At 45.7% G+C, this 25930-nt stretch overlaps 1 protein-coding gene across 2 annotated transcripts in view; it reads left to right on the top strand.

Annotated features, from left to right (window-relative positions):
- Positions 1-25930, top strand: part of GFRA1 (GDNF family receptor alpha 1) — a 458805-nt gene that overhangs the window by 100408 nt on the left and 332467 nt on the right. Inside the window, exon 4 of one of the 2 annotated variants that reach the window (XM_085603274.1) lies at positions 15824-15874. The exons of the other annotated variant lie outside the window; for it this stretch is intronic. Coding sequence (XP_085459400.1) covers positions 15824-15874 — 51 coding nt within the window. The remainder of the gene's footprint in view (positions 1-15823; positions 15875-25930) is intronic. 2 annotated transcript variants of the gene reach the window in all.

The following is a 25930-nucleotide window of genomic DNA, read 5'->3' on the forward strand; positions in this document are numbered from 1 at the left end:
GCAATTCCATAAGGCAATATCGCAATTTGCGATGCCTACTAGCATAGCATTTAGGGAATCGCAAATTGTGATTCTCTGAATGCTTGCGAGTAGGTATTTGTCTTCCTACATTGCACACAGCTGAATTGCGATCGCAAACGCTGAAATTCTGCGAATTTCAGCATTTGCGATCGCAATTTGGCTTGCTTCATCTGGCCCTATTACTCTTGCACAGCACAGAGGCAAAGTTTTAATTAAAAAACATCAGTTTTCATGTATTTATGATCAAGAAATTCAGCAACACATTTAAGTTATATTGCTTTTGTATAAGTGTGATTTGCCTTGCTAAGTTTCTTTGTTTCACAGAACTGAAATCCTAAAATTCTAGCTTTCACTTTGTACAAATCAGCCACTAAATGGGTATCTTTTGGACTTTCCTTTTTTTTGCATAGAGCTTTTTTTTCAAACTCTTAGCACAGTTTTTAGATGGCGAGAACTCGACCCGAAGGTATTGGAGAGCTCTACTTGAGCATCAGTTACATTACACCAGGTCACATTCATTTTTACACCCACAGGGAGATCAAGTGATTTGTCCAGAATCAAAGGATGTTGAGTCAACACCGAGACTCCAACCTGGTTCCCCAGTTCCAAAGTCTGCAGCTCTGGCTGTAATGCCTCATCCTGAGTAGAGGGTGAGCTGCTGTCAGGAGCAACTGGAAAGCTGGGCTCATTAGTTGCAGGTACTATTATTCTGCTCCTCTTGTGCCATGGGGCAATTACTGCTTTTAAATCGCCGTACTTTTAAAAAACGTATTTTATTACTGCCACAACTGTCACGTTGCGATTGTGTGAATAAGGGTCGTACCACTTGTTTCATCTCACCTCACCACTTCCCGGCATCTCTTCGGTCCACCACGGTCTACCCTATGACCGACTGAGTGGAGAGAGCTAGCCGATTCCAGGGAGCCGCAAACAGGCGTCATCTTTGCCGTGGTTAGCACTCCAGCGTCTACCAGCATTCAGGGCATAAAGCTACCGCATTTGCCGACGCGCAGCGTAGTTGCAGGTACTATTATTCTGCTCCTCTTGTGCCGTGGGGCAATTACTGCTCTTAAATCACCGTACTTTTAAAAACTGTATTTTATTACTGCCACAACTGTCACATTGCAATTGTGTGAATAAGGGTCGTACCATTTGTTTCATCTCACCACGCCACTTCCCGGCAACTCTCCGGTCCACCACGGTCTACCCTATGACCGATTGAGTGGAGAGAGCTAGCCGATTCCAGGGGACCGCAAACAGGTGTTTTCTTTGCCGAGGTTAGCGCTCTAGCGTCTACCAGTATTCAGGGCATAAAGCTACCGCATTTGCGGACGCGCAGCGGGTGCGCCGAAGACAAGCCTGTCTACGCCGTCCGCGCCTGAACGCTGGCAGCTGACAGGATACGCTGCCCATTCTCACCCAGGGCAAACCTGTTGAGCTTTGCAGAACTACAAATGCCTTTAATAACATATTCTAAACAGTCGCCACTGCATATTAGGGATAAGGTCTTCATGACGGGGTGTGGGGGAAAGCAGTAGACAATTACGGGATGACCAGCAACTGTCTGCAATGTGACTGGTTCATAGGTCACCAAATTACCACAGACCCTTCAAGCCCCTATCCAGTAGATGGGCGAGTAGCCAGTGAGCAGACCTCCAGGGAGAAAAAGCAGAGGAAGGGAGGGCAAGAGGTTACCTTTCAAGGCTTATACCTCAACGCCAGATCTATCCCTAAGCATGCGGGGGAAGTCTGGGACCTCCTGGATGATCTGAAACCAGATATCTGTTTTTGTACCAAAACCTGGTTGCATACTCATTCTGTTCCTTCCTTAGCGATAGCCTTTCCGGCAGAATATACGTTAGCTAGATCAGACAGAACAGGCAAGAGGGGAGGAGGGCTGGCCATAGCTACCCGCCTAGCCCATCAGATAAAAATCCTAGATACTATTTCCACTCCCAGTATGGAACTAATGGTATGTAAAATGGAGCCGGCCCAAGGCATGAGGCTGATGGGAGCTGTAGTATACCACCCTGTGTGTCATTATTGGAGAATCTGGCCCCTTATACCATACAAGGTGATAATTTTTTAGGTGATTTCAATCATCATTTAGACATTAGCTCTAATACAGATTCATTACGCTTATTAGCAGCCATGGAGTCTTTAGGCTTTTTTCCCAGAATACATAGCCCAACACACACAGTGGGACATACGCTGGATAACATATTCACGAACATTAAGGACCTCCTAGTAGAACCTCCGCTAGCATTAAACTGGACGGACCATATGGCTATAGGATTCTCCTTGGTAGTTCCGATTCCATTAAGCCAGGCACAAGGGCGGAAGAGCTCCCGTAGATCATGGAGAAAAGTGATGTTAGCAGCATTCACCTCAGAATTCTCTCCCCCGTTATTCAGCAACGGGACTGATAGTAATTCAGCTCTTTGTATGCTGGAGACTTCAATAACGGCAGCCCTTGATACTATTGCGCCAGTCAAGACAGTTACAGTGAGGGTCAGGGCTGCCCCAGCACCTTGGTATTCAGAAAGCCTTAAGGCAGAAAAAGCCAACTGCAGAATTACAGAGCGGAAATGGAGGAAATCAAAGTTGGAAAGAGAGATAAACTGGCATATAAATCTTTACATAGAACCTATCTAAGGGATTGCAATAGAGCCAGGAGAGCGCATCTGGGTAGGCGAATTGCTGAAGCTAGTAACTCATCTAAAGAGCTCTTTAAGATTCTTAAAGAGTTCACCAATCCTAGTGCCAATGACTCCACCCTTCCACCCACGCAGGGGCTATGTGACGAACTTGCCACATATTTTAAACTGAAGATCGATAAAAATGTATAACATGTTTGATTTGGATGAGGCTGTGCAGACCTCAACTCCTCCCGTGGAAGATCCTCTCTCCCCCAGCTTAGTGTCCTTCTCAGCCATCACCGCCCAGCAAGTGCGTGCCTAGTTGGTACACACTAAATCAGGCTCGCTGTTAGATGTGGCCCCCCCCACATCACTTCAGACATGGCTCTGGCCTTATCGAACCCAATTATGGAAGTCTGTAATTTAGCTCTAGACACAGCCGTGTTTCCCTCAAAATGGAAAAAGGCCTACATAAGGCCACTGCTCAAGAAAGAACTAGCAGATCCTGCAGACTTACAAAACTATAGGCCAATTTCTCTACTCCCATGTTGTTCTAAAATTATGGAGACCCTGATTAATCAACAACTGTCGGGTTATCTAGAACAATTTAATTTGCTCGATCCTTCGTAGTCAGGCTTCCGTGCTGGTCACAGCACGGAATATGCACTGACAGAGGTAACAGACTCAATAAGTATGTTGTTGGATGAGGGAACACCCACTATGCTAGTCCTTTTGGATCTGTCTGCAGCCTTTGACACCATCTCTCATAGTATCCTTTTGGGTAGCCTGCGAGAGATTGGTGTCAGAGGCTCGGCCTTAAACTGGATGCATAGTTTCTTGACAGACAGAACACAATGTGTTCAATTGGACACATTTGTGTCTCAAACTACAATGGTGGACAAGGGGGTACCACAGGGTTCCATCCTAAGTCCCACCTTGTTTAACATATATGTCTCCGCTCTGGCCCCAATTATTAGATTGTGTGGGTTCCAGACGATCTCCTATGCAGACGACACCCAGGTGATAGTCCCCATAGGAAAGGACCCCGCTCTGACTAGAGAAAAATTTCAAGAGCTGCATGCTAAAAATAGCAACTTGGATGAGCAAGAATGTTTTACAATTGAACTCTAGTAAAACTGAGATCTAGTTATTTGGGAAAGCTGAGGAGTTATGGTCTACGGAGTGGTGGCCGGATGAATTGGGGGAAGCCCCCATTCCTAACAAATGTGCGAAGAACCTGGGCGTGGTGATTGATGACAAACTTTCCATGGAGGAGCATGTAAAAATCACTTCGGGCAAGTGCTTCGGCATGATGTGCATGCTGAGAAAGGTCTTCCAATGGATTCCCCTTTATAGCAGGAAAGTTCTCATTCAGCCGCTTCTACTCAGTAGACTAGACTATGGGAACTCTCTTCTGGTATGGATTAGAGAAGATCTGTTATCAAGGCTGCAAGTTGTCCAGAATAAGGCAGGGCGCCTTGTCCTCAACAAGGCAGCTCGAACTCCATCATTACCTCTACTGCGTCAATTGCATTGGCTGCCCATTAGGAAAAGGTCAATTTTTAAACTCCTATGTCTGGTATTTAAATCTTTGCTCGTTGAATCAGGTGTGACAAAGAGTGAGATCTAGCCTTCCCAGACTATTTGAATGAAAACCCTGTGCAGTCGTCTGTGGTCTGCCCTCCGGTGTCCTCACCTCCCATGCCACCATTAAACCTTTCCACTGGTGATGTTGCGTCAATTAGAGTTAAGCATATTCAATAGCGTCATGTGAAATTGTGAGTCTTGACAGTGCCAACAATGTGCAATTATTTGAAAAATCACCAGCCTTAATAACTACAAAGCTGGTGATTCAATAAAAAAGGCAAAAAAAGTTGCCCTGTGATGCAGCAGAGATGTTTCCCTTGTAGGGTAGAGGCGGGATTGGCAGCGGTGTGCTGAGCTCCTTCACTGTTCCGCAAGTACCAGGGTGAGGGTCTCAGGATTGGGAAAAAAGGATGATGAGGATGGGGGGCTGCCGTTGTTTTACCTACTGTGAGCCACGGTGAGAGAGACACAGTGGCATCCATGTGGACATGCCATTGCCTTTTCCCAGTAATGGAAGCCATGCTTACTACGGGTAACTTCCAGGTCATAAGCAGGTGTGTGCGAAATTTCCATAATTTCCCATTTCATAACTACACAAATATGCAGCAAAAGTACGTGAATTGCCCATCTGGCGTTCTATCGTTCTGTTGGTTCACATTATTCCTGTGCCCTCAGTCGGATTCTTACCTGGACTTGCTCAAAATTACGCGATGTGGTATAATGGCCTAATTTCAGGAATTGTGAGTAACGAGCATAACGCGAAATGCCAGAAATTACACATAACTATGCAAGTGTAATGAAAATTTTGCCAGGGCCTAATCATAAACTTGAATCCTGTCAGGGCCCAATGTGACTTTCATCAACCCAAGATCACTAAATTGAGGGGGTATAAACTGAAGAATAGCAACAACTATTGTATACAATGCTACAAAATGAAAAGGATGGCAGCCAGTCCTGTAGAGGAAAAAAGTGTTTATAATCTTTGCAGAGCGCGCCCTTTAGACGTTGCATTAGCGGCTCTGTCTAGCGCCTGCCTGTGGGCACCAGCAAAGGTAGCCTCTGTCTCCAGCATCCAAGCACATTATTGTACAGACCCTTCAGATCAGAGGGGCTTTGCTATCACAGATTTCCAGAAACACTGCAACAAAAAGGCCCTTTTAAGCACCAGCCCTCTGGGCAATGATGGCATTTGTTGTCTGGAGACCACAGCGCTAATGTTCCTTCCTCATTGCGCCCTAAGAATAATCCATCACTAGAATTCAGTCGGGTGAGCAAAGAAGGGCACACCTGGTCTAATTGTCTTGGTTTATTGAATGGTTCTGTGATAATAATTGCCATTAAAACCAGTTGTGTGCGCTTTATTTTTTCGTTCCTGACACCAGCGCTTGAAATCAATGCGGGGCTGTTCTGATTTCAGCTCCATGGTTGCACTATCCAGGATAAAGTGATTCAACTGCAAAAAATGTAATTTCTAAATGTGTGCTTATTTAGAAACAATCTTTCAAATCATTGTTATTGCGCAAAGTAAGAAACTGCTTTTTTGGGACACCCACAAAGTAAAATATAAAAAAATGAAATGGCCACTTGTGCTTCGAAACTGCTAGTTGTATGAAAGGAGAAGCAGTCTCTCTGCAACAGAGGTCGGTAATGGACCACGTCTGCGTTATTTAGTGGTGATCTGCAGGTGCATGATGTGGGCGTTTACAACTGCTAAAGTGCAGAGTGGGGCACCCTCGTTCAGCCTAAGGCCTATGTTTATCTGTGAGATGCTTGAATCTTAGAGTCCCCTCTTCTCTTTTTGCAGGGGGACCCCAATATTAAATGTTTTGCTACTAGATTGGAGTCTGAGGACAGTGAGCTTCAGCAGTGGCATCCAGGCACTTCTTTCCACGCCCTGCTGCTTGTGTCTTTATGAAATGGGCGGGGCCTGACTGGGATCACCTCCTTCCTGGCAGCGGCCTGCATGTCCCAATAGGCCTTCTTTGGAAGGTGGGAATGTAAAGACCAGCCTGCAAATATCAAGCCTGTTTTGGCGGGGAGAGAGTGCTTTCTGGTTAGATAATGAACAGAAGCCGGACAAATATTTAGAAAAACATGTGAAAACATTCAGAAATTGTCTCACATGTCGTGTGCCAAAATAGTTCATCTGCGCAAACAACCGTGAACATGTAGATTAATGCTTTTGAATATAGTCCCAGAAAATAACGGAACAAAGTACACTTGACAGCACTTGCTGTATTTATTTTCAATATTCTGAAATTTTAACAGCAAAGTTATTGAAATATTCAGAGCCCGGGCCCTCTCACACACATCGAGGTGTGGGTGTTTCTTGCATACCCTCTTCCGGGTTCAGCCTAGCCTCCATGTGCCATGCAGGGGTGTCGCTTCTGTGGCTTCCACTGGTGCAGTAGGTGCAGTGACACAGGGTCCTGAAGCCCCAGGGACCCCCTGAACCCTGATTAGTGCTTTATTTTCGAATTCAAACAGCAGCCAGGGTGCCTGTGTTCATTCTTTCACTAAGGCCCATGACACGCTGGCTACCCTTCTGATGCCAAGGTGCCAGCCGCTCTGCTCTGGCCCCTGAGAGCACACGTATGCGCGGCATAAAAGAAAGACTCTCCTCGGGGTGACTTCTCTATGACTGATTTGGTAGCCCATAGCAAAGCTCTTCGTGCAGGTGCCCAGTGCTCCGCCCACCTTCCAACTTACATTAGCTTCTATTACAAGATGTCTGTTCATCAGCCCTTGCTAACATGGCTGCCGCCCCGTGCCAGGGCGACGTCTGCAGGCACGATTCTGATGCTTCGGCACACTTTCACTTCTTTGCATGGCAGCAGAGAGGTAAAAAAAACTTACCCTTCATTTAACATTAAAGAAAAGGCACCATATGCGGGAAACTTCCCCAACGTCCAAAATCTGCAGGGAACCAACAAACCATTTCTCTCAGAAGAAATAAAATAATGAAGGCGCAATGTGGTATTCGCATCTGGGCAACGACTGATAGTTTGACCTCGACAGTTTGGAATGAATGGGAAGGAGGAAATGACTGATTGTGTATGAAAATGAAATTCTTGCAGAAATGTTAAAATGCTCACTCCAGATGAATAATTGGAAGGGCTCTAATTAGTGCCTCTCGACAAAACGATCAGGAAATACATTGCTAATTAAAGTCAGTGGAAGCGCTTGCTGCGCGCGTGCAGGAGGCTACTGCTGCGCGGGATGTTTATCACATTACAGGAATCCACGCACGCGATGAGGTCAGATCAAGTGCGGGGCTCGGAGGTGTGCCGCCCGAAAAGTAGCTCCCCCATGAAATGTTCAAACTTGGGCAAAAGGAATCGATTCATTGCTTGAGTGATGGAATCTAGAAGAGAGAGGGTGCTTTGTGATGTAGGGAGGTAATTGGAGAAGGGTACATAACTACAGGCTTTTTTGTATCTATTTATGTATTAATTTATTTTACATTATTACATTACACGGTTATCGAGGACCTTTTACGGTTACAAAATAAATGTACGCCCAATATGCTTATTTTTAGGTACTTTCAGGCAGCCCTTTTCATCTATTGGTCTATCATTGCGTCATTTACATTTTTCTTCCTTCCACTGCAACATACAGCATGGGGCCGTGGGTCAAAATACAACAGCCTTGTCTGACTACTCTGTAAGTGCCAGCATTCTGCCCTTTCACAAACAAATAGCACATCCAGTGGTGGCTGCTGACATTTGACAGTGGTGGGCCAAGGGAAGTAAATATTTCAACCCACTGACAGTCACTATGAGAAACCAGCAATGCCTTTAGGGTCAACGTCAAAGCTCTTATTCGTGGCTCATTATAAACAGTATTTATATTAAACGTGGCCCGTTATAAACAGTGTTTATAATGGCCCTCGACTGATGGCTTCAGAGTTGAGGCTGAAGGCGGTGTGAGTTTCTCACCGTGCCTGTTTGTGGGTCAAATTAAAAAAGGTATTAAAGTAAAAAAATAAAATGTTTACTTACTCACTGGCTGCTCGTCCTCTGTGTTCTTCTCCAGTCCGTGGGTCCCAGAGCCAAATCTCCTAACCAATCCATATGGTAATATTAACCAGCATGATCGAAGCACAAGGATTGGTTAGAGCGGGCCAGTTAAGCTGTCAATCAAACAATGGGAGTCTGTGCCTGCTCCCCACCCTTCTGTCTAACAAGGCTTGGATTGGAAAGGTTAAAAGTGCGCATGTTGGGCTGGCCTTCACAAGACAAGTAGCCAAACCAACATGCACACTTTAAACTGGAGTTGGCCCAAATCCTCCCTTGCTGCCCATCAGCAGCAATGGCCTCTCCCTCACACATGGCTTGGGCTGGGAGCAGTAAAAAAAAAATGGAATATAATCATTTTATTACCATTTCATTGTTCACCTCTGCTGTGTTTGCAGTGGGGACGGATGGGCAGGAGGGGTGAACCTCTGCCCTAATGGAGGAACCGCCACTGAGCACATCCACACACAAAGTAGTTCCCTTACGTGCCAGGGACAATGTGTGATTTTGTTTTAAACAAAAGATATTTTTGTTTTTGGTCAATGTTTTTTTGGGATTGATGAGGTCCCAGCAGCTTCCACAACAAGATAGTTTGGAAAGACCAGGGCTAAAGAAGCACTGAGAAAGTCAAACATCTGGAGACTAATGTCGGACATATTGGCTTTTGGAATGCTAGTTTTACATTGGAAATATGAAAATAGGTAGAGAACTACAAGCAATCAGTTGTTGGCTAATGTATTGGCCTGGGACGATGGGCCTCATGCATTCACTGCAGGGATTTCTATTTGTCCCCTGGCCACTTATTGCACACATGCAGTTACCACATGGGAAAATACCACCCAGGGTGGAACTCCATTTTGGGACATATGTCAGTGTGCACCTGAAACTGAATTAGCCCCTTGTTGTGGTCAGAGTCTCTGTATGAGAGCAACAAAGTATCAAAGAATATGGAATGTAGTAGCAACTTCACTGGTAGGTTCATAATGACTCGCTTGTCATTTCTAATAAAAGTTCATCCCTCTGAAATCCTGAACAACGACTTTGCATGGCCTTAGGAGAACACATATGACACAGCTCTTACTTGAAACCCTACAATTTTTCATGCAACAAGACTGGTCCGCTATGATGGTGAGTGCAAAACACTAGACCCTTTTACCTACAACATAAGGTCCTATTACTCCCTTTAGAAGTAATTGCTCTGGACCGCTCATTTCCTTTTTGGTCACTTCCTGCATGAAACTCTGATTAGTAGTCCATGTTTCTGCCTGTCTGTTAGATGGTGTCCTCTGCTGGTTGTGAGAGCCGCTCTCTTTGGAGTACGTCATAATTTCAGTTTGGAGTTCCAAGTCTTGGTTAACTGCAAAGTCATAATCTGCCACTTCTGGTTTTATCTGTGGGGCTGGAGGGGTACTAGGTGTTAGAAAGAAGAGAGATGTGATTGGGAAACATAAGAGTGAAGTTAAAAGATGGAGCCCTCAGAGGATGGCATTGCATCTTCATAAAGAATACCAAGCGTGGGCTAGCACCACTGCCAACTGTACGGTTACATCCACATGTAATATCTTTTAAACAGTCCCACACAGGCTAGTCATCCGTATTGATGCCTGCCTAAGCGCATGCCTCATGCACAGGAGAACAGCAGCAGGGCGGCCATGTTGAGGCCATTTCGCCATCCATTACTGTCAGTGCTTGAGCTACTGACGCTCACTGAATCAGGTGTGGGGCGAGCAAGGGCTCCAGTCAAGGGGAGTAAGGGCTCATTTATTCTTAATAGACCCAGTCTCTTCAACTCCCAAAATGAGGAGGCTCTCACCAAAGATCCTTTGCTCCCCTGCCGTCCGTGCTGCCCACCTTAATAGCCGTGGAAGGGCCATGGCACAATCAATACAATAATATCCCTACTCTCCATTGTTGGTTTTATTGGAGGGGAAATACTACAAGAGCAGATTGATTCAGGTCCGTCCATGGAGCGCCATGACGTCTGCCAGACAGCTGCACGCGACATAAATGCCTCATTCATTCATCCATTGCAAAGAGTCCAGGGCTGGATTCTTCGGTTTTCTTCGGAGCCCAGCCACAGTGTGGGACAGATTTCTCCCGTCACCTTACAGACAGACCGCCACGACTGCAGGGACGTCTGAACCCCTCCCTCCGCCATATCTGGCTCTATGGAGCAGAAGCTTTAAGCCTGCTTCAGGTTGATAACCTATTAATAGCTTGATTTAGTAAACAGCCAAACCCATGCATGCAGACGGTCTTTGAGGGGAAATCGCGAGGAACAGATGGATTCGATTGTAGTTGTGGCTGTGACAGACACACAAATTCCTTCACCACACCCATCCATATACATATGACACCATGAATATCTTTCTAGATCAGACTTACTCAAGTTTAAATATAACTCACACACATTTACTTCAAACGTAACATTGCTCATCACTTGTGATACTCAACCAAACAACGGCAGACCAGCCAATGATACGTTTGGTTGATGGCACTTCCAGCTCCACAGCAAAGGGTGCGGGATAGTGATTGACCTCTGGTGCAGATGGTGGTTAGTGTTGCGTAACGCATGTCGGCGCTTGTCCATATGTGCATGTGCAGTCATTGGTCCATTTTCTGCAGTGATTATTGATCATTGAATATTGAAGCATTTCTTCCATCTACTATTTGGGTTGTAAAATGGAATCTGCTTGAATGTATATGTTGGAAGACATGACACTGGGATACGTCAAAAGTAGACTTGATTTATTCGTGTATATTTTAACATAGGCATGAATAAGTGCAAATGCTCACCCACCATTTGTTCAGTGGGTGGATAAGTGCATAATGATAAAAGAAGCTATGAGCACTGCATGGCGTTCCAAATTACAGAATGTTAGCTACATAAATCTCTCTTACATAAGATACGTAGATAGAGAAGGACAGCACATGCAGAAACAACACAACACTACACGCACAAAAGTCAATACAGCAACAAAGGATGGTTGTTTCAAACCCATGAGTGATCGCCAGTGGCTGTGATTAATTCAAGCATTTCTTTCAACACTATGTTGCAGCAAGAGACACTAGACGTAGAAGGACACAGAACATTTGCAACAAGAAATTACTATATAGAGAAAAAAGTGAAAGAAACATAATCACGCACAGCAACATACAGCTCCCCACCAGAAACAAAAAAAAGAGCAATATACCAATGCACACACTTACACTCGACACACGCTCCACCACCAGCCAGAAATCAAGAATCAGAACTACAATTGCAGAGCTTTTAGGAAGACCTGTGCAAGACATAAAGGCTCCTATCCCATTAAAAAAAAAAAACATGTGGTAGACCATAGTTGGTGGTTCGGCTCTCTCGGCCCCCACTGGTCCCACCCAAAAACTACCTGGAGGTCTGCTGCTTCACGGAAAGATCCCCAGATTGCCAACCCAAGGACGGGTCAGAACCTTTGCAGAGACTGGTGCCAGGTTCAGCTTGCCCCTCACTTTGTGCCGCCTTCCTCCTAGCACTGAAAATAACTTCAAACTTACACAGCATATTGTTTTTGAAGCTGTTACATTAAGAGAGTGCAGAGGTTTTATCATTCAATGTGGCTGGATTCAATTGATTTAAGCAGTGTAACATTTTACCTGGGCCTGCCTGTCTGTATCTCTTCCATGCTTTGAGCTTTCTCCCGGGACCATCAATCTTGCCTTCCACTGGAACCTCAATGTAGATGCCCTCTGAGATGACGTAGTGGGCTGAGCATGGGTCTACTTGTGAAACTGACGCTAAACGTTTGATTACTTGTGAGCCATCTTCATACTTGTGAGTAATAGGTGTGCCTACGAATGCCTCCTCATTTTAACCTGCTTATGCTGGAAGAAAGGAGCTACACATCCCCACAATAGAATGTACTGAACTACCATTACATTTGGCCTCTTTGTCCAGGCCAAGGGGCCCTCTACAAAATGAAGAATGACGCGCAACAAACAGCTATGCTTTGAAAAGACAGACAAACCTGCCTTTGATCTCCTAGGCCTACACTTTTCTAAGTCTGAAGGAGAAACTAATGGTGTTTTATGGTATTTAGATGCATGGACTCCGCGTCTCTCATGTAGGTCAACCGCAACAGGCACTGTAAGTGAGTTTAATGCGGGCGCCTGAACTGGAATATCATATGTTTAATAGCCGTGTCGGTTATTTTAATTAAACAGCATTGCTGCAGCGCTTTTCACTGCATGTTACTATTTATTTTGCCGCTGCCACAACCGTTCGTAATTAACCCAATGGCATTTCCTGGCTGCCATGGGGGGGGAGAGAGAGTGGAAGGGTTAATCTGTATGCACTGTGCGTGCTTCCTCAGGTGTTCTGTGCCGTTTGATGTTTTCTGTTGCTAAGTGCTTCGGTATATGGTTCTGGATCCAGATTAGACATGGAAAATAACTCACTGTGTACAACCACGTATTTCAGTGTCTTCCTGCAACCCTCACCGCCTTGACCACTTTTCCTTCCGCCATGTTGTGAAGACAGTGCTTTTCAAAGCCGAGCCTCCTTCCTGCAACAACCCCAGGCCCCGCCGCATGTCTGCGGCCCTCCCCACCTCCTCTACCGCCTCTGAGTCCCTCCTGTCCTAATTAAACCGATACACCCCTGCTCCTTACTGATTGATTTATGAATGTCCTCAATGTGAAGCTATTAGGTATTTCCCTGTTGTATAAAGCATTGAGTAATTACTGTGCAGTCCACCGTCTTGGTGAAGCTGAAGGAACCTTCTAACTAAATCTAGACTATGAAAGAGTTCCCGATACTCTGCTTACATCTGCAGGAAGGGTCTGCTTGATCTGAGGAGGGAGGAGGGCGTGGGCTCTAGAAAGGTGAGGTATTACCAGCAAATCGCAGTATTGGATATGTCCTGCGGTATCTCTGGGGAGCACCGCGTTGGTGCCTGATACACAATGCACACGCCAGAGTCACCCATGGACACTGCAACAGTTGAATTATCTTCTGGATTGTTGCATAGACCAGTGGAGGACATTCTCAGCTCTGACTCTATCTGCTAGAGGAACATCTGTGATCGCAAGTGTGCGTAAGCCTCAATGTACTTAAAAAGCCTTTTGTTTAATAATCTATTGCAATAAACTCTTTTTAAGATCGTCCCAATGCAGTTAAAAAAACACTATTTTAGTAAGCTTTCATTGCTCTGGACAGGCCTTGTTAATCATTTCTGCAATCAACTCATCTGTTCTAGAAGACTGTGACGTCATATCCAAGAGTTGAGGGAACGTAGAGACTTTTGTTATGATGAGGCTATAATCCTCAGACTATAGATGTGTAGCGCCCAGGCAGTGAAGCGGAGAGCTACTGGATGTGGCAGGTCGGGTCATGCCTTGTTAGAAGGGAGTTGTGAATTGGAGCCCTCTGTACCCCAAGTAGGACAAGAGCTCTGACTCTCAAACACACTGCCTTTAAATGACTTACATGTCGTCCCTCCTCCTTTCACATAGTTTTCTAATACTGATCACATGAAGGCTGTATGACAAAGACATGCATGGCTAAACCACGTGTGCCTCTACAATGCTGCCCGAACAACAAATACATCTTAACAATACATTCCTTTACAACACTTGCCTTTACCTCACAATTTCGTGGTAAAGGCATGACTGGTAAAGAGAATTGTGTGGTAAAGATCACACCCCGGCCCCCCTGCCCTGATCCCTAAAAACAACCGCCCACCACCTGCGAGCCCTTAAAACATCCTGGAGCCCTGAAAACAGCCCAACCCCCCCAACCCCCCCAAACCCTAAAAACAACCTGAAACACGAGCCCTAAAAACCAAAGCCTTAAAAACAAGCCCACCCCCCCCTCCCCTCCCCGAGCCCTAAAAACAACCCTGACCCCGAGCCCTTAAAACAACCCAGAGCCCTAAAAACAACCCAACCCCCTCGAGCCATAAAAACTTCGACCCCCGATCCCTAAAAACAACCCTAAGCCCTAAAAACAAGCCCAACCCCTGAGCTCTGAAAACAACCCAAGCCCCCCTGAGCCCTCAAAACTATCCCCACCCCTAAAACCTATCCCAGCCCCCAAAAACCCGGCCACAGCCCCACTTACCAGCCCACATCCGGGAGCTAACTGTTTCGATCCTTACTCTTCCTGTGCCTGCCCATCCACGCATCTAGACCACGCACTGCCTTGACCGCGCATATGCGTGGTTAAGGCATGTACATGGTTAAGGCAAGCATGGTTTCGCTTGCGTGTTGTAAAGGCCATTTCCCATCACAGAAGGCTATCAAAAACTATGCATAAGTAACCCTGTTCTCCTCCGACCCTCACTTCTTTATTTACCTGTGTAGTTTATCTTGCACAAGATATTTCACAGCTCAGTGTTCTATGGTCCTTCCATTCCTTGCTCCCCTCTGTTTGCTGCTGTTAAAGCCCTTCCAATCCACGACCTTCGATCACTGATTGCGTTCACTTGGGATCACCACCAAAATATTGCTGCACAAACCCAGTAGGTACGTGCACATGATGGATGAATGTTCACCCCTCTCAGAGGTTCCTTATACATTCACCTGGCACACTTAGAGACTTATATATAACAGTTATATAGCATCTATGAATCCGCACGTAATACAGAAACCTGAGATAAGGAGCCCTGATGAAGTCGTGATTGCCACGGCTACTGTGAAGGCTAACGTGAAGAGCCATTGGAATTACAATAAACAAGTTGTTGACAACAAGACAGAAGAAACCACAACTGAAGATTAAATTATTGCTATATAGCTGTTCTATATAAGTCTCTGTGTGCCAGATGAATGTATATTGTCTCTACTGTGCGGGATTTGTCCACAATGTTGTGCATGCTCGGCGTGGAAATCTTCCTTGCTTCTATCAATTTCAAATTTACAGTAAATTGATGTGCAATGAAATCCGGAAATTTGCATTCAAGTGCACACAAAGTTAGGAACTTGAGTTGCAACTCAAGCACACCATTTTCTGCCTTAAAATGCAGAGTTAGCACTTGCCTGCAAACCTACCCAACTTGATAAGGGGTTTTCCACCTTTCTCTTTCTCTGCCAGCTGTTGACCTGTCACTTTCCACCTTTCCTCTATAGTTTGTCTGCTGCGTTGATCGCACATTAACTTAACTGTCTCTTCTTCCAGTTGTTCTCTTTTTTCCCTAAAAGGTTTTTCTTTTCTGAGGCACATTCAAGACCATCATTGCCTCTCTTTTTCTTATGGTCACTTTCTTCCTCTGTCTTATGGAGCCATGGTCAAGAGATGACACCTTCAGTGTACCCGCGACAGGGTCATTGACAACAGTCTTTGCTTATAAATAAAACCCACTGACTCCGCAACAGCCATCAGATAAGTATTTCTAAACGTGGTGTGATTTTTTTTTAAATTTAGTAATTGTATCAAAAAAGTCATATTTTACGTAAACGTTGGTATCTTTTCATTTCTTTAATTTTTTTAATGAATTGTCTTGAATGTGCAGATTTTCATAGTATTGTTTGTTGATATGTTAGTTAATATTTTATATTAAATTTGTTTAATAATCTTTTATTTTGTAGATTCACCAAGGGCAAGAAAAACGATCCGATCTAGTGATGACCAAAGACCGGGTGAGACACATTACTGAAAATGGGGATGATGTGAAACATATATGCGTTATACATTTTAAGTGAAATTGTGATGGACTGAAATAAACACAAAAACTAATATAACATTATGCACTGTAGCTTTAAAAAAAATCTACGAAACATGCCATAAAAATGAAATAACTTGCAATTAATCTAAAGCACTGAGGTAACATATCAGACTGCCTAATCAACAAACAGAAATATAAACATTTTAGTGCTGTGGTTCATATTTCTGCACCTAACCCCGTCCTCTACATGCCGGGCTCACCCACCTACAGATCACATCTTGTGTCCTGGTAAATAATGGAGGTTAGTGGAGAGGGGCTGAGGACTGCTATGCCGCTAGGTAGCAGAGACATCCCGAGGCACCTACCGCTATCACGCGAAACTGGTCCTCCAATCACTGTAGCTCAGTCCCCATCCACTGCAGACGACAGCGTCACGTGTGTGCTGCATTGAGTTCAGTGACGAGGTTAATGGTCACTCTGCTTCTCATGAGTGTAGACCCAATAATTATGCCTCCCTCACTCCAAAATGGGCTGTATAACCTCTGCCCATTTACCGTTCACCACACTCCCAACTAGCGCATGCCACCTGCTCTCCTGGTACCAAGTAGTGAGAAGCCTGAACCAACAAGGTGTTCCTTCTTGGGGCTACGAAGCGGAACTTTTGACCACTTGAGAGCTACACAGGACCCCTATGTGGATGGGTGGTAGGAAAGAATACGCTTTGTACACCATGACACCGCTGCTGCAGCTGGAACGGAACTCTGGCTCACAATTGCTCACCTGCCAGCAGACCCCTGTTGCGGTAGAAGCTTGACAACTGATGTTAAAGCCTAAAATATTGCACTGCTGGCCAGGAGGGTGGAGATCATGGCCGCCATCATCGAATGGAATTCTACCCTAACCCCAGTAAATGTATTGCCCTGTTAACCCAAACTGGTAACATATTCACTCCTGGCAAATCCGCACGGCTCGGCAGAGGGCTGTGGTCAGAAAGCCAAGAACACGAATGTGGCCAGCCTTGAACTCTCCCTCCTCCAGCCTGGGGTGCTTCGTTCTTATCAAAGCTTCTCTGATGAGCCTGACACCCACGCTGATCTGATGGGACTGTGGTCCTGCTAAGAGTTAGTCGCGCTCGGGGGAGGGGGGGAGATTAGTGGGCACTATGTCAATGTGACGTGTTTTACATAGACTAATAGATTTAGATTTTTGATTTTCTGAGAACAAGTCACTCTCTTATTACATGGTTTTTCTTTTTCTCGTTCTTTAGTAGTTCTGTGCCTTGTTATGTTGTGGATTGTTTTTGTGGCTTCCCTCAACTCTTAGTTGTTGTAACTTGTCATGGTGCCTGTTTAAGTGGGTGATAGATGTTTCTCTACAATAAAAAGTGCTGATGCAAGCCTGAGGCTCTGCCTCTGCTATGTTCTGCTGCTGTGTCCATTGCAATGACGTCACCAGCGACAGCATTTGACCTGGTCGGAAGGCGTTCGGTGTGGATCATCTTTCTTCTACCTTCTTTGTGAAGAGGCGGCTGCTCCCCTACCTAGATCCTTCCTTCTCTTGTTTAGGAGGAGGGATTGCTGGCGCCTGATTCCTTTCTACTGTCTCCTTTCGAGGAGATTTATGAGCGCTCCTCTGTGCCTACTGTCTTCTTTGCTGCTGCCTTCTTGTTGTTCAGTGATTGTGTGATTGCTGTTGTTATATGGCTTTAATGGGCAGGTTTCCCATCTTTCTTAGGGGACGATGGCTGATCTCACTGTATCCCTTCAAGGGAGGGCGCAGTGCATGCACGGTCCTTGGAGGAGGGGTCACTGCTGCCATCTTGTTGTGGAGGCTGTGGGGGGCTTTTGTTGCTATACCTCTTCGAACCCTATACACTACGGATGCTACAGTGCACCTGCCTTGCGAGTAGTGATCATTGCACACAGAGGGTTTAATGGTATGTTAACACATTTTTGACCTTAGCCTGGGGAGGTCAGTGACCATGGGCAGTAGCTTTTCTCACTAGAGATAGTGCCACTGTGGTGGATTACGTTGGCTACACAGGCGTTCTTGCCATCACTACCGAGCAGGCGCTGGCGAGCTGGCGGCCATGACAGTGCTATGTATCTGGAGCGAGTGGCGTATCTGTGGGTGTTGGAATTGCTGGTATACTCCGAGTTTTCTGGGAGACCCGAGCTGCTCGGCAAAGACCTAGCTAGGGCTGGGTTCTTCTGCATGGGCCTAGGGGCTGGCTTCCTTTGCACAAGCCACTCTATCACCAGTGTGTGCGGGGGCTACTGAAAGTTTGAGGGGTGAATGTGAATATGGCCCTGTTTCAAAATAATGCAACTTGTCAGTGTAAACTGGGCAGAGCATTGCTTGATAATGAACGCAGGTTGTTACTACTGCAGTGCCGAGGCTGTTCTGAGGGTACAAAACTGTACCCAGCTGGCAGCCTTTGTGTTCTGTGCTTCTGCTTGAAGTTAAATGGAGTAATTTAATGAGTCCACTTCAAGCGGTCTGAATAGGCATCGCCAACATAATTATTCACAGGGCTTTGGCAGCCATTATACCAATAGTCATTTCAATAAACATCTTTTAGGAAAGGAAATGGCTGCGTATCAACCAATCACTGTGATATACTTCCATATGCTGAAGCCAGAACCACCAGGACTCACACCCGTGGGCGTGGGGGGTGGGGGGGGGCAGCATCACACACAGGAACAGGACCCAGTTGCTCATAATTGAAACACACACACACAGGGTTTGTTGGAAGGTTGAATGGCCTAACGCTCCCTAGAAAGATCGCTCCATTTGGAAAACAAGCGCTTAATTTCTCCCAGTGCCCATCACCAGAAGTTATTTTTAAACACTGGCACATGGTGGTGCTACTAGCCTACTTTTATTAGTACAGGACGAAAGATTAACAATATAGTGTATTAAAAACAAAATTGCACTTTCGCATCATCCCACAGCTAGGGGTGACGTGCAATAATACAGATATTCACACTTGTTGAAGTGTGGTGGTTAGTAGGTAATGCTGGAACTGCCATTCGGCTAGAAGTGGAAGGAGCTGTGAATGGTGCTGGCTACAGTGGAATACTTTGGGCCCTGGCAATTATATTTTAACAAATTAAGCACTGCTGAAAACCGACAATCCTAGGACAGCTGTCGTCAAAGGAAGGACAGCGGGACACTGATGTGCACACATATAAGACATTGATTGCAATCAAATTAATTTTATTTAAAAGGCCACATCATATGATGCCTCTAGAGAGAGAGACACCCCTGATAATTGAGAAACAACAACCATCAGACAGCAGTCTGCACACCAAGCACCGTGAGACACTGACAACCACACCGTAACTGAAACACCAGTCCCTCTGATGTGACTCGCACAGGGTTGGTGGAACATCTCAAGACCTGCTCCTCCACTACAGAGTCACTGACCTTTTGAGGCCCAGATCCACCAGACCACAGTAGGCACTCAAGACCCCAAGAAGAACCCTGCTATTGAAGAATGTGGTGTTCTACAGAACTGTGGACCTTAGCATGCCTTACGAGGACAGCAGAAGGGGTGCAGCCCTGCATGGGCCCACCCTCATTACTTCCCTGGCACCTAACACACTGTGCACATAGCCATGCATCATTAATAAACATTTATGCTCCTCACTGGATCATGGCCCTGACTCTCCTCTTTGTACGTTTTACAAGTCAAGTAACGCCAGGAAGACAAAGCCTTCCATAGAGTGTAATGCCTTCTTCGGCGTGGACCCCTCTGTACCAGAACGGTTACTCGTCCCTACTGGATATGATTCTAGGTAGGAGTAAGCTCAAGTGTGAAGCGTACGTACGCACGTGGTATCCAGAGCCCCCTCCATCCTGACACTGTTTCTTGGTGATACTCTGGCCACCAACATTTAGGATGCCTTACACACACATATAGGGAAAGATGCTAGGCTGATCATACAGGGGTGTCCACTCCATCATATATCTCACCATCTCTGTACATACAAGGGTCCAACTCTTGGTCAATAAAAGAATTCCAGTAAGTAAAATCCATTTCCACGTTTCTATTCTGCAGCTCAGTGCCTGATCTTGGAGAGCCTACAACACTTCACCTTCTACCTGAGAAAACACCTGGGCTGGAGTGTGTTCATCTCTGTGATGGAAGGCCCTCAAAATCCTCTTCCTCCTCAGGAACCATAGTTGTGCTTCCAGGGCCGGACAGGCCTCTTATTCCACCGGGCAATTCCTCCGTGGGCTGGAGCCCTTGTAGCCTGCTTTTGAAAGCCCCTGGTGCCTCTATCACTTTCCCCAGCTCCCTGAGATTAATAGCAGCAGGCACCAAGAGGCTTCAAGAAAGAAAGGGGGGGGAAAGACAGGAGAGAAGGGGGGAAAAAGAATGGATGGAAGGATGGATGGATGGATGAAAAGAGAAACATAATGCAAGGAGGCTAAGGGAATGGGGCTGGTTTGAGCATGTTTGACAGGACTGCTTTTAAATCCCCCGTTCGGCCCCTGTGATACCAATTCAGTGTAAACCCCCCCCCACCACTGTGCTGTGGTGATACCAGTTTGTTTTTCACACCTGAGTGCTGACATGGAACAAACCATGTGCCTACACCGTATACGGAATATCTCATGGTACCCTTAGAAAACACAAACTTATACAAATGCATCATAACAAGCACATGTGCCACGTGAGCGTTCTGTAGTACTAGTCTTCAGAAATGCTTCACATTTTATTATGAAATGCGCAGTGTGGGTCACTGCACACAAGAGACACAACGCCCTCTGTGCGCTTGTTTGATGAGAGGCTCTACGAAGCTATACCTCTGCGTAGAAGGGTTGGCGTATCTTGGTGTGATTGCACCTGTCTGGTCAATGCACTATTACCAGCCAGTAAATATCGATGCCACCCTGTGTAGTATTTACCACGTCTGCGAATTACACATCATTATGAATTTTGGAATAGGGAATAATGTGCTAAAAACGCATTTTCAACCACGCTTCCAAGTTTGATGACATACCGGCAGCCCACGTGCTTTGAGCCATGTTTTAGTTAGTGACAGGTGTGCAATCTTAACCCTCAAATTACACTATTAGTGCCAGAGTTATAATCCCGATTCCAAATGTGGTCCTAAGGTTGCGAATTGTAGCAAGCACTGTGATAAAAACTTTTATTACAAATAAAAAACATCAGTTTAGTGTGTGTATGCGTTTTTTTTAAACTAGGGAACTCTGCTTTCAAGAATGGCTATGCCTGCATAACACGTATACACACACACATGTGCCCTGTGGATCTATGAGGCATATTTACAAGCCCCTATCATCTCAGGAACGTCTGTGGCGATAGGAGCTTCACCTTATTAACGTGGATTAATGCTGCCTTGCAAATAAGGCACCCTTTCACGCTATACTTAGCGTGAAAGGATTGGGCACAGGGTGTTGCTTGGGCGTTCCACCGCAACACCCATTGGTTTTGACGCTGCCCCATGTGCACCAAAATTAAGACCAGGGAAAGCCTGATCTTAAAAAGGAGCAACGAGGAGAAATGGTTCATTTCTCCTAGTTTTGCTGTTTCCATGCATGTTGCGTTGTGCAGCACACATACAAACAGAAACTGTTTATGTGTAGGAAGGTGACCCTTCCTGCACATAAACAATCAACTTAAAAAATTTATGATTTGCAACTTTTATGTGTGCTGCGTAAAGCAGCACACATAGAAGTTTCAAAATGCCATTTTATTTTGTTTATGTGCAATAAGGGACATCTTCCTGCACATAAATAATCTTCCCCCACAATTCAGGCACCCTTGCACTATTGTGGAAGGGTGTCTGCATTGGCGCTAGGCAGCTAAAATTAGCGCCAGCACTGGAGGAACACAGGGCTGCACCATATCCTTGTAAATACGGTGCAGTTCTCCATTTTGGAAGTGGTGGAGTGCTGCGTTGAGCCAAGGTGGCTAACGCCATGATCCGCTACTTCCTAGTAAATATGGCCCTATATATCACTGAGAGGACAGAGAAGGCCAGTCTCAACTCTGAAACTTTCAGAGGGGGACATTGTAAGCTTCAATGCATTGCTGCACGGAAACATGGGAGTCGAAGAGAGCCACCAGCAGGGATCGTGACCAACTCAAACACAAAGGGGAGAATAGCTCAGCAATATTTCTTTAAAGTGGAATTATAAATAGAACGCTCTTCAATTCTTAATAATGCATGTGCACCCAGGCGACATATTGTGTGAAATGTAACACTCCGAGAGGAACATGAGAAAATATGTGCTTTTATGGTGATTGCGCGGGTAGGAGGCCTTTTTGAGATCTGACACTGTGAATCTATTATAGATTCTGATAATGGACTTGAAGTATAAGCAGTGTGCCACTTTTGTTGCTGACTAAATGATAGGCAGAGCAGTTTTGAACAAACACCTCTCAGTAGGCTGTCACCAGAGAAGGCTCACAGTGTTGCAATTTCCCCAGAAATTAAAATTACTCTGATACTTAAAGGACGTGCGAAAAAATCATCGCCTTTTAGCGGTAAGGAACACTATGCACTTTCACGAGAGGCCTTGCATTTGTATGGAAAAAATGGTTCTCCTGTGCTCTGGGTTTGCTTCTGAACCTTCATTCAGAAAAGCACTGGCTTCTAGGCACTACCTGCATATGCCTAGGATGGGAGGCTCATCCAGTGGAGCAAGTATCTGAGTATGATCTTCGGCTATCTCAGATGGTTAATGTAGCTGCGGCTGAAATAGCCCCGGTGTGGACCATACATTGGTTGTACGTGTAGCAAATGGAATACCACGTTTGGTTATGGCACCCCCCCGTAGTATAGTCATTTGGACTGGTCGAATAGTTAGTTTAATAGGCAGGCCTAGCCACTGGGGCAGTTTGGGTGATTACTGAACCCTATTCAGGTGAAGCCCTATGGAAGGCCCCCGCCACTATCTGATATGGTATTAAAGAGCTTAGTTGGTTAGAAGTTTGGCTGGAATCTCCAATAAGTCTCTTGTTCATTATTGAACTGTAGTCACCGTAGGTTGGATAGTTCAGTTGGTTAATGAACCAGTTACAAGTATCTACAATTGAGTACTCCAGTTGGCTCCAGTAAGAGATTCACCTTGCTAATGCATGCAATGCAATTACACCTTTTAGTGAGCAACGGTTACTTATTGAGGCATCTTTAAATCTACGCCTTGGCACGCAACTCAATGTGTTAGTTCATGGACTTTACATATAAACTTGCTGATATCTCAGAACCTTCAAGCACCACTTTTAGGGCTGAAAAGTGGCACATCTTAGTTATTCATGAGTCAGAAGTGGTTATCTTTGGTGCGTTTCATTACTTGGTGAACATAGCAGCTGCTAATCTGTCTGTCTGGTGAAAGGCGTAGCTGATGGGAGATTGTGGTTGGTAAATTTCCCACCTGTAAGTAAGTCTTGCCATTGTGGTAGCTCAGTTGATCAATGCACATAGCCCCACCACCTTGCTTCATATTTTCCTGTACAACAGAGGCTCCCAGCAGGGTTTAGCCAAAAAGGCTACACAAAGTCAGATGATTTCTCTACACTGGCAACACTAACACTGTGAAAATGCTCACCAACAAGATCCATCTCAGGGGTGAATCCTCTGTGCTTGTATGGCATTGACCTTCCAGGGATTGATGAAGTAGAAGTATATCCCAATTAGGGTGAGTCTCGTGCTTTTTCTGCAGTTTTTGGTTTTTAATACACAGATTTGGTCACTACACACATGAGCAATAATGTGACCACTTCAATATTTGGCACCTGGTGTTTATATGCCTGTAAAACCTCACCACTGTGTGCTGTGATTTAGACACACAGGGAATAGGACAGCAGTGTTTCATACTTGTGATATTTGTTTGACATCGTACATTAATATGTGATTTTATCTCCATAATAGGTAGAACCAGTACTACCAGCCTTTAGACAGTGTAAGTCATGGTGGCTTAAATCCTAAACATTAATTCATTATTGTTTTCCATTCCACCTTAGTGTAGATAGTTTTTTAACTTTAGGTCCTGACGAATCGCCTCTAGACTTGTAGAATTGCAAAGAAACATGTTGACCAACCACACGGAATAGCGCCACACCTAAGATATTAACTTAACATTGCGCCTTCCCTCTTTATTTTAATCAGGATAGGAGACACCACAATTAAAGTTATTGTTGCTGGTACTCCCAATCCTGTTTTAACTCACAGAAACATCACACACCACTTATTCATCTACACTCACTAAATCTTTCACCCCCACGGCACCAAACGGCTATTTGGAAAAAGATCTCCGCCAAAGTGCCCCTCATCGGGAGCCCGTCAGGCACTGCAGCGCCGGCCAGACGAGGAGAAGCCCGATGATGAAGCATGACATCCAACTGGGTGTGTAAGGGAATTACATTCCAAAGAAATGGATTGCCATCTCTTTGACTCTGTAGCCTACTGTCATTTGTATATTGCTGAATTCTAGATCATTCAGGAACAGCACAACTTTAATTTTCATATTGCATTTGGGCAACTGCGCTGGACCTCATGTATAAAAGCCCTTTGTCCCTCTATTTGTGAAAACTGCATTGGGGAGGCCAGCATACCTATAGCCTCATCATGCAGACACCCATCCTAGAGCGCCTTATGCAAAATAGCACGGCTTGGACAAGAATTTGTTTTTCTTCCACGGTATATCACCTACGCTAGATAACACCATTCAGAACTACCTTTTGAAAGCCTGTCTATGTATACAGACCTCACCCTAACTACCACCAGCATCTAGACCTCGCATATGCCTTAACCACGCATGTGCGTGGTTAAGGCAAGCGTGGTTGCATTTTTGGGGAAACGGCACGCGTGGCTTAGCCAGAGGTCTAAAGACCGTTTCCCACAGAAACGTGTTTCTTTCAGAAAGATGTGATCTAGTACATACGGTGCAAATTGTTTCCAAAACTTGGGGGCTCATTACGAAGGCAGAACGATCCGCGATCGTTCCGTCATCGTAAGGAGATTTACCCAATGCCATATTAGGATGGTGGTTGGTATCGTGGCGGATACAAAGTCCGCTGCTTTTCCGCCGGTGGCAATCGTCACGATTGCCGGGCGGGTGGAGCTGGGCCTCTAATATGGTGGCGGTGCCTAGCAGGCACCGTCCGCCATATTAGGATCAGGGTGGGGAATGGGCCTTTCCATGGCGGCGATGCCGCCATGGATAGGCTGGTGGGGATTGGCTTTGGGGGTCCATTGTGGACCCCCTCTGGGGAGGGTGGGGGTGCACTGAGGGGGTACCCATGGTACCCCCCTGCAGTTCCCTGCACCTCCCTGCACCAAGTGGCAGGCACCGCGTGATGCAGGGAAATGCTGTGCATGCCCTTTTATCATTGCGGGCGATGCTAAAGCTAGCAGCACCATCCGCAATGGTAAAAGTCCAGGATGCGCCTGCCAGTATGGTGGGCGCATGCTAATTGGGCCGGTGGGACCGCCGCACGTCTGACAGGCAGTCCCATCACCGTTATGGTATCATAATGAGCCCCCTACGTTCTAATAATAGCGTCCCATTTGACCACATTGCGTGATTGTAGGGAAGCCATAGAAGGGGACAGCTCCCAGGGTCAGAAATGACATACCTATGACAAGGCACTGCTACACACAAAGCATGGACATTTGGAAGCGAAATATTGGTGCGCCGCCTTCCAGCGATCATTGCCCTGAAGCCCCACCGAAGCCGCTCTTTCCTAGATCAGCCCACCGGGACTGGGTCTGTAAATGCATACACAGGTGTAAGTGCTCTTATGCAAATGGAATTGCTTTTGATTGCAAGGAGTTAACGGTTTAATCATAAGGTACATTGTAGCTGTGGCTTTGGCGACTTTAGGGAACAATATTCGGTGCCATTGAGGGCCTGTAATTGGCCTTCGCGCGGCTCCGCCCACAGAAGCGCGGCCGCAGCCACTCTCAACAGCGATCAGATGCCATTATAAGCTGAGAAACTCCCACCCTGTCCCGGAGAGCTCAGCCTTTCCTCTTAATAGGCGGCTTTC

Source organism: Triturus cristatus, chromosome 1_2 (assembly GCF_964204655.1).
Source record: "Triturus cristatus chromosome 1_2, aTriCri1.1, whole genome shotgun sequence".
NCBI lineage: Eukaryota > Metazoa > Chordata > Amphibia > Caudata > Salamandridae > Triturus > Triturus cristatus.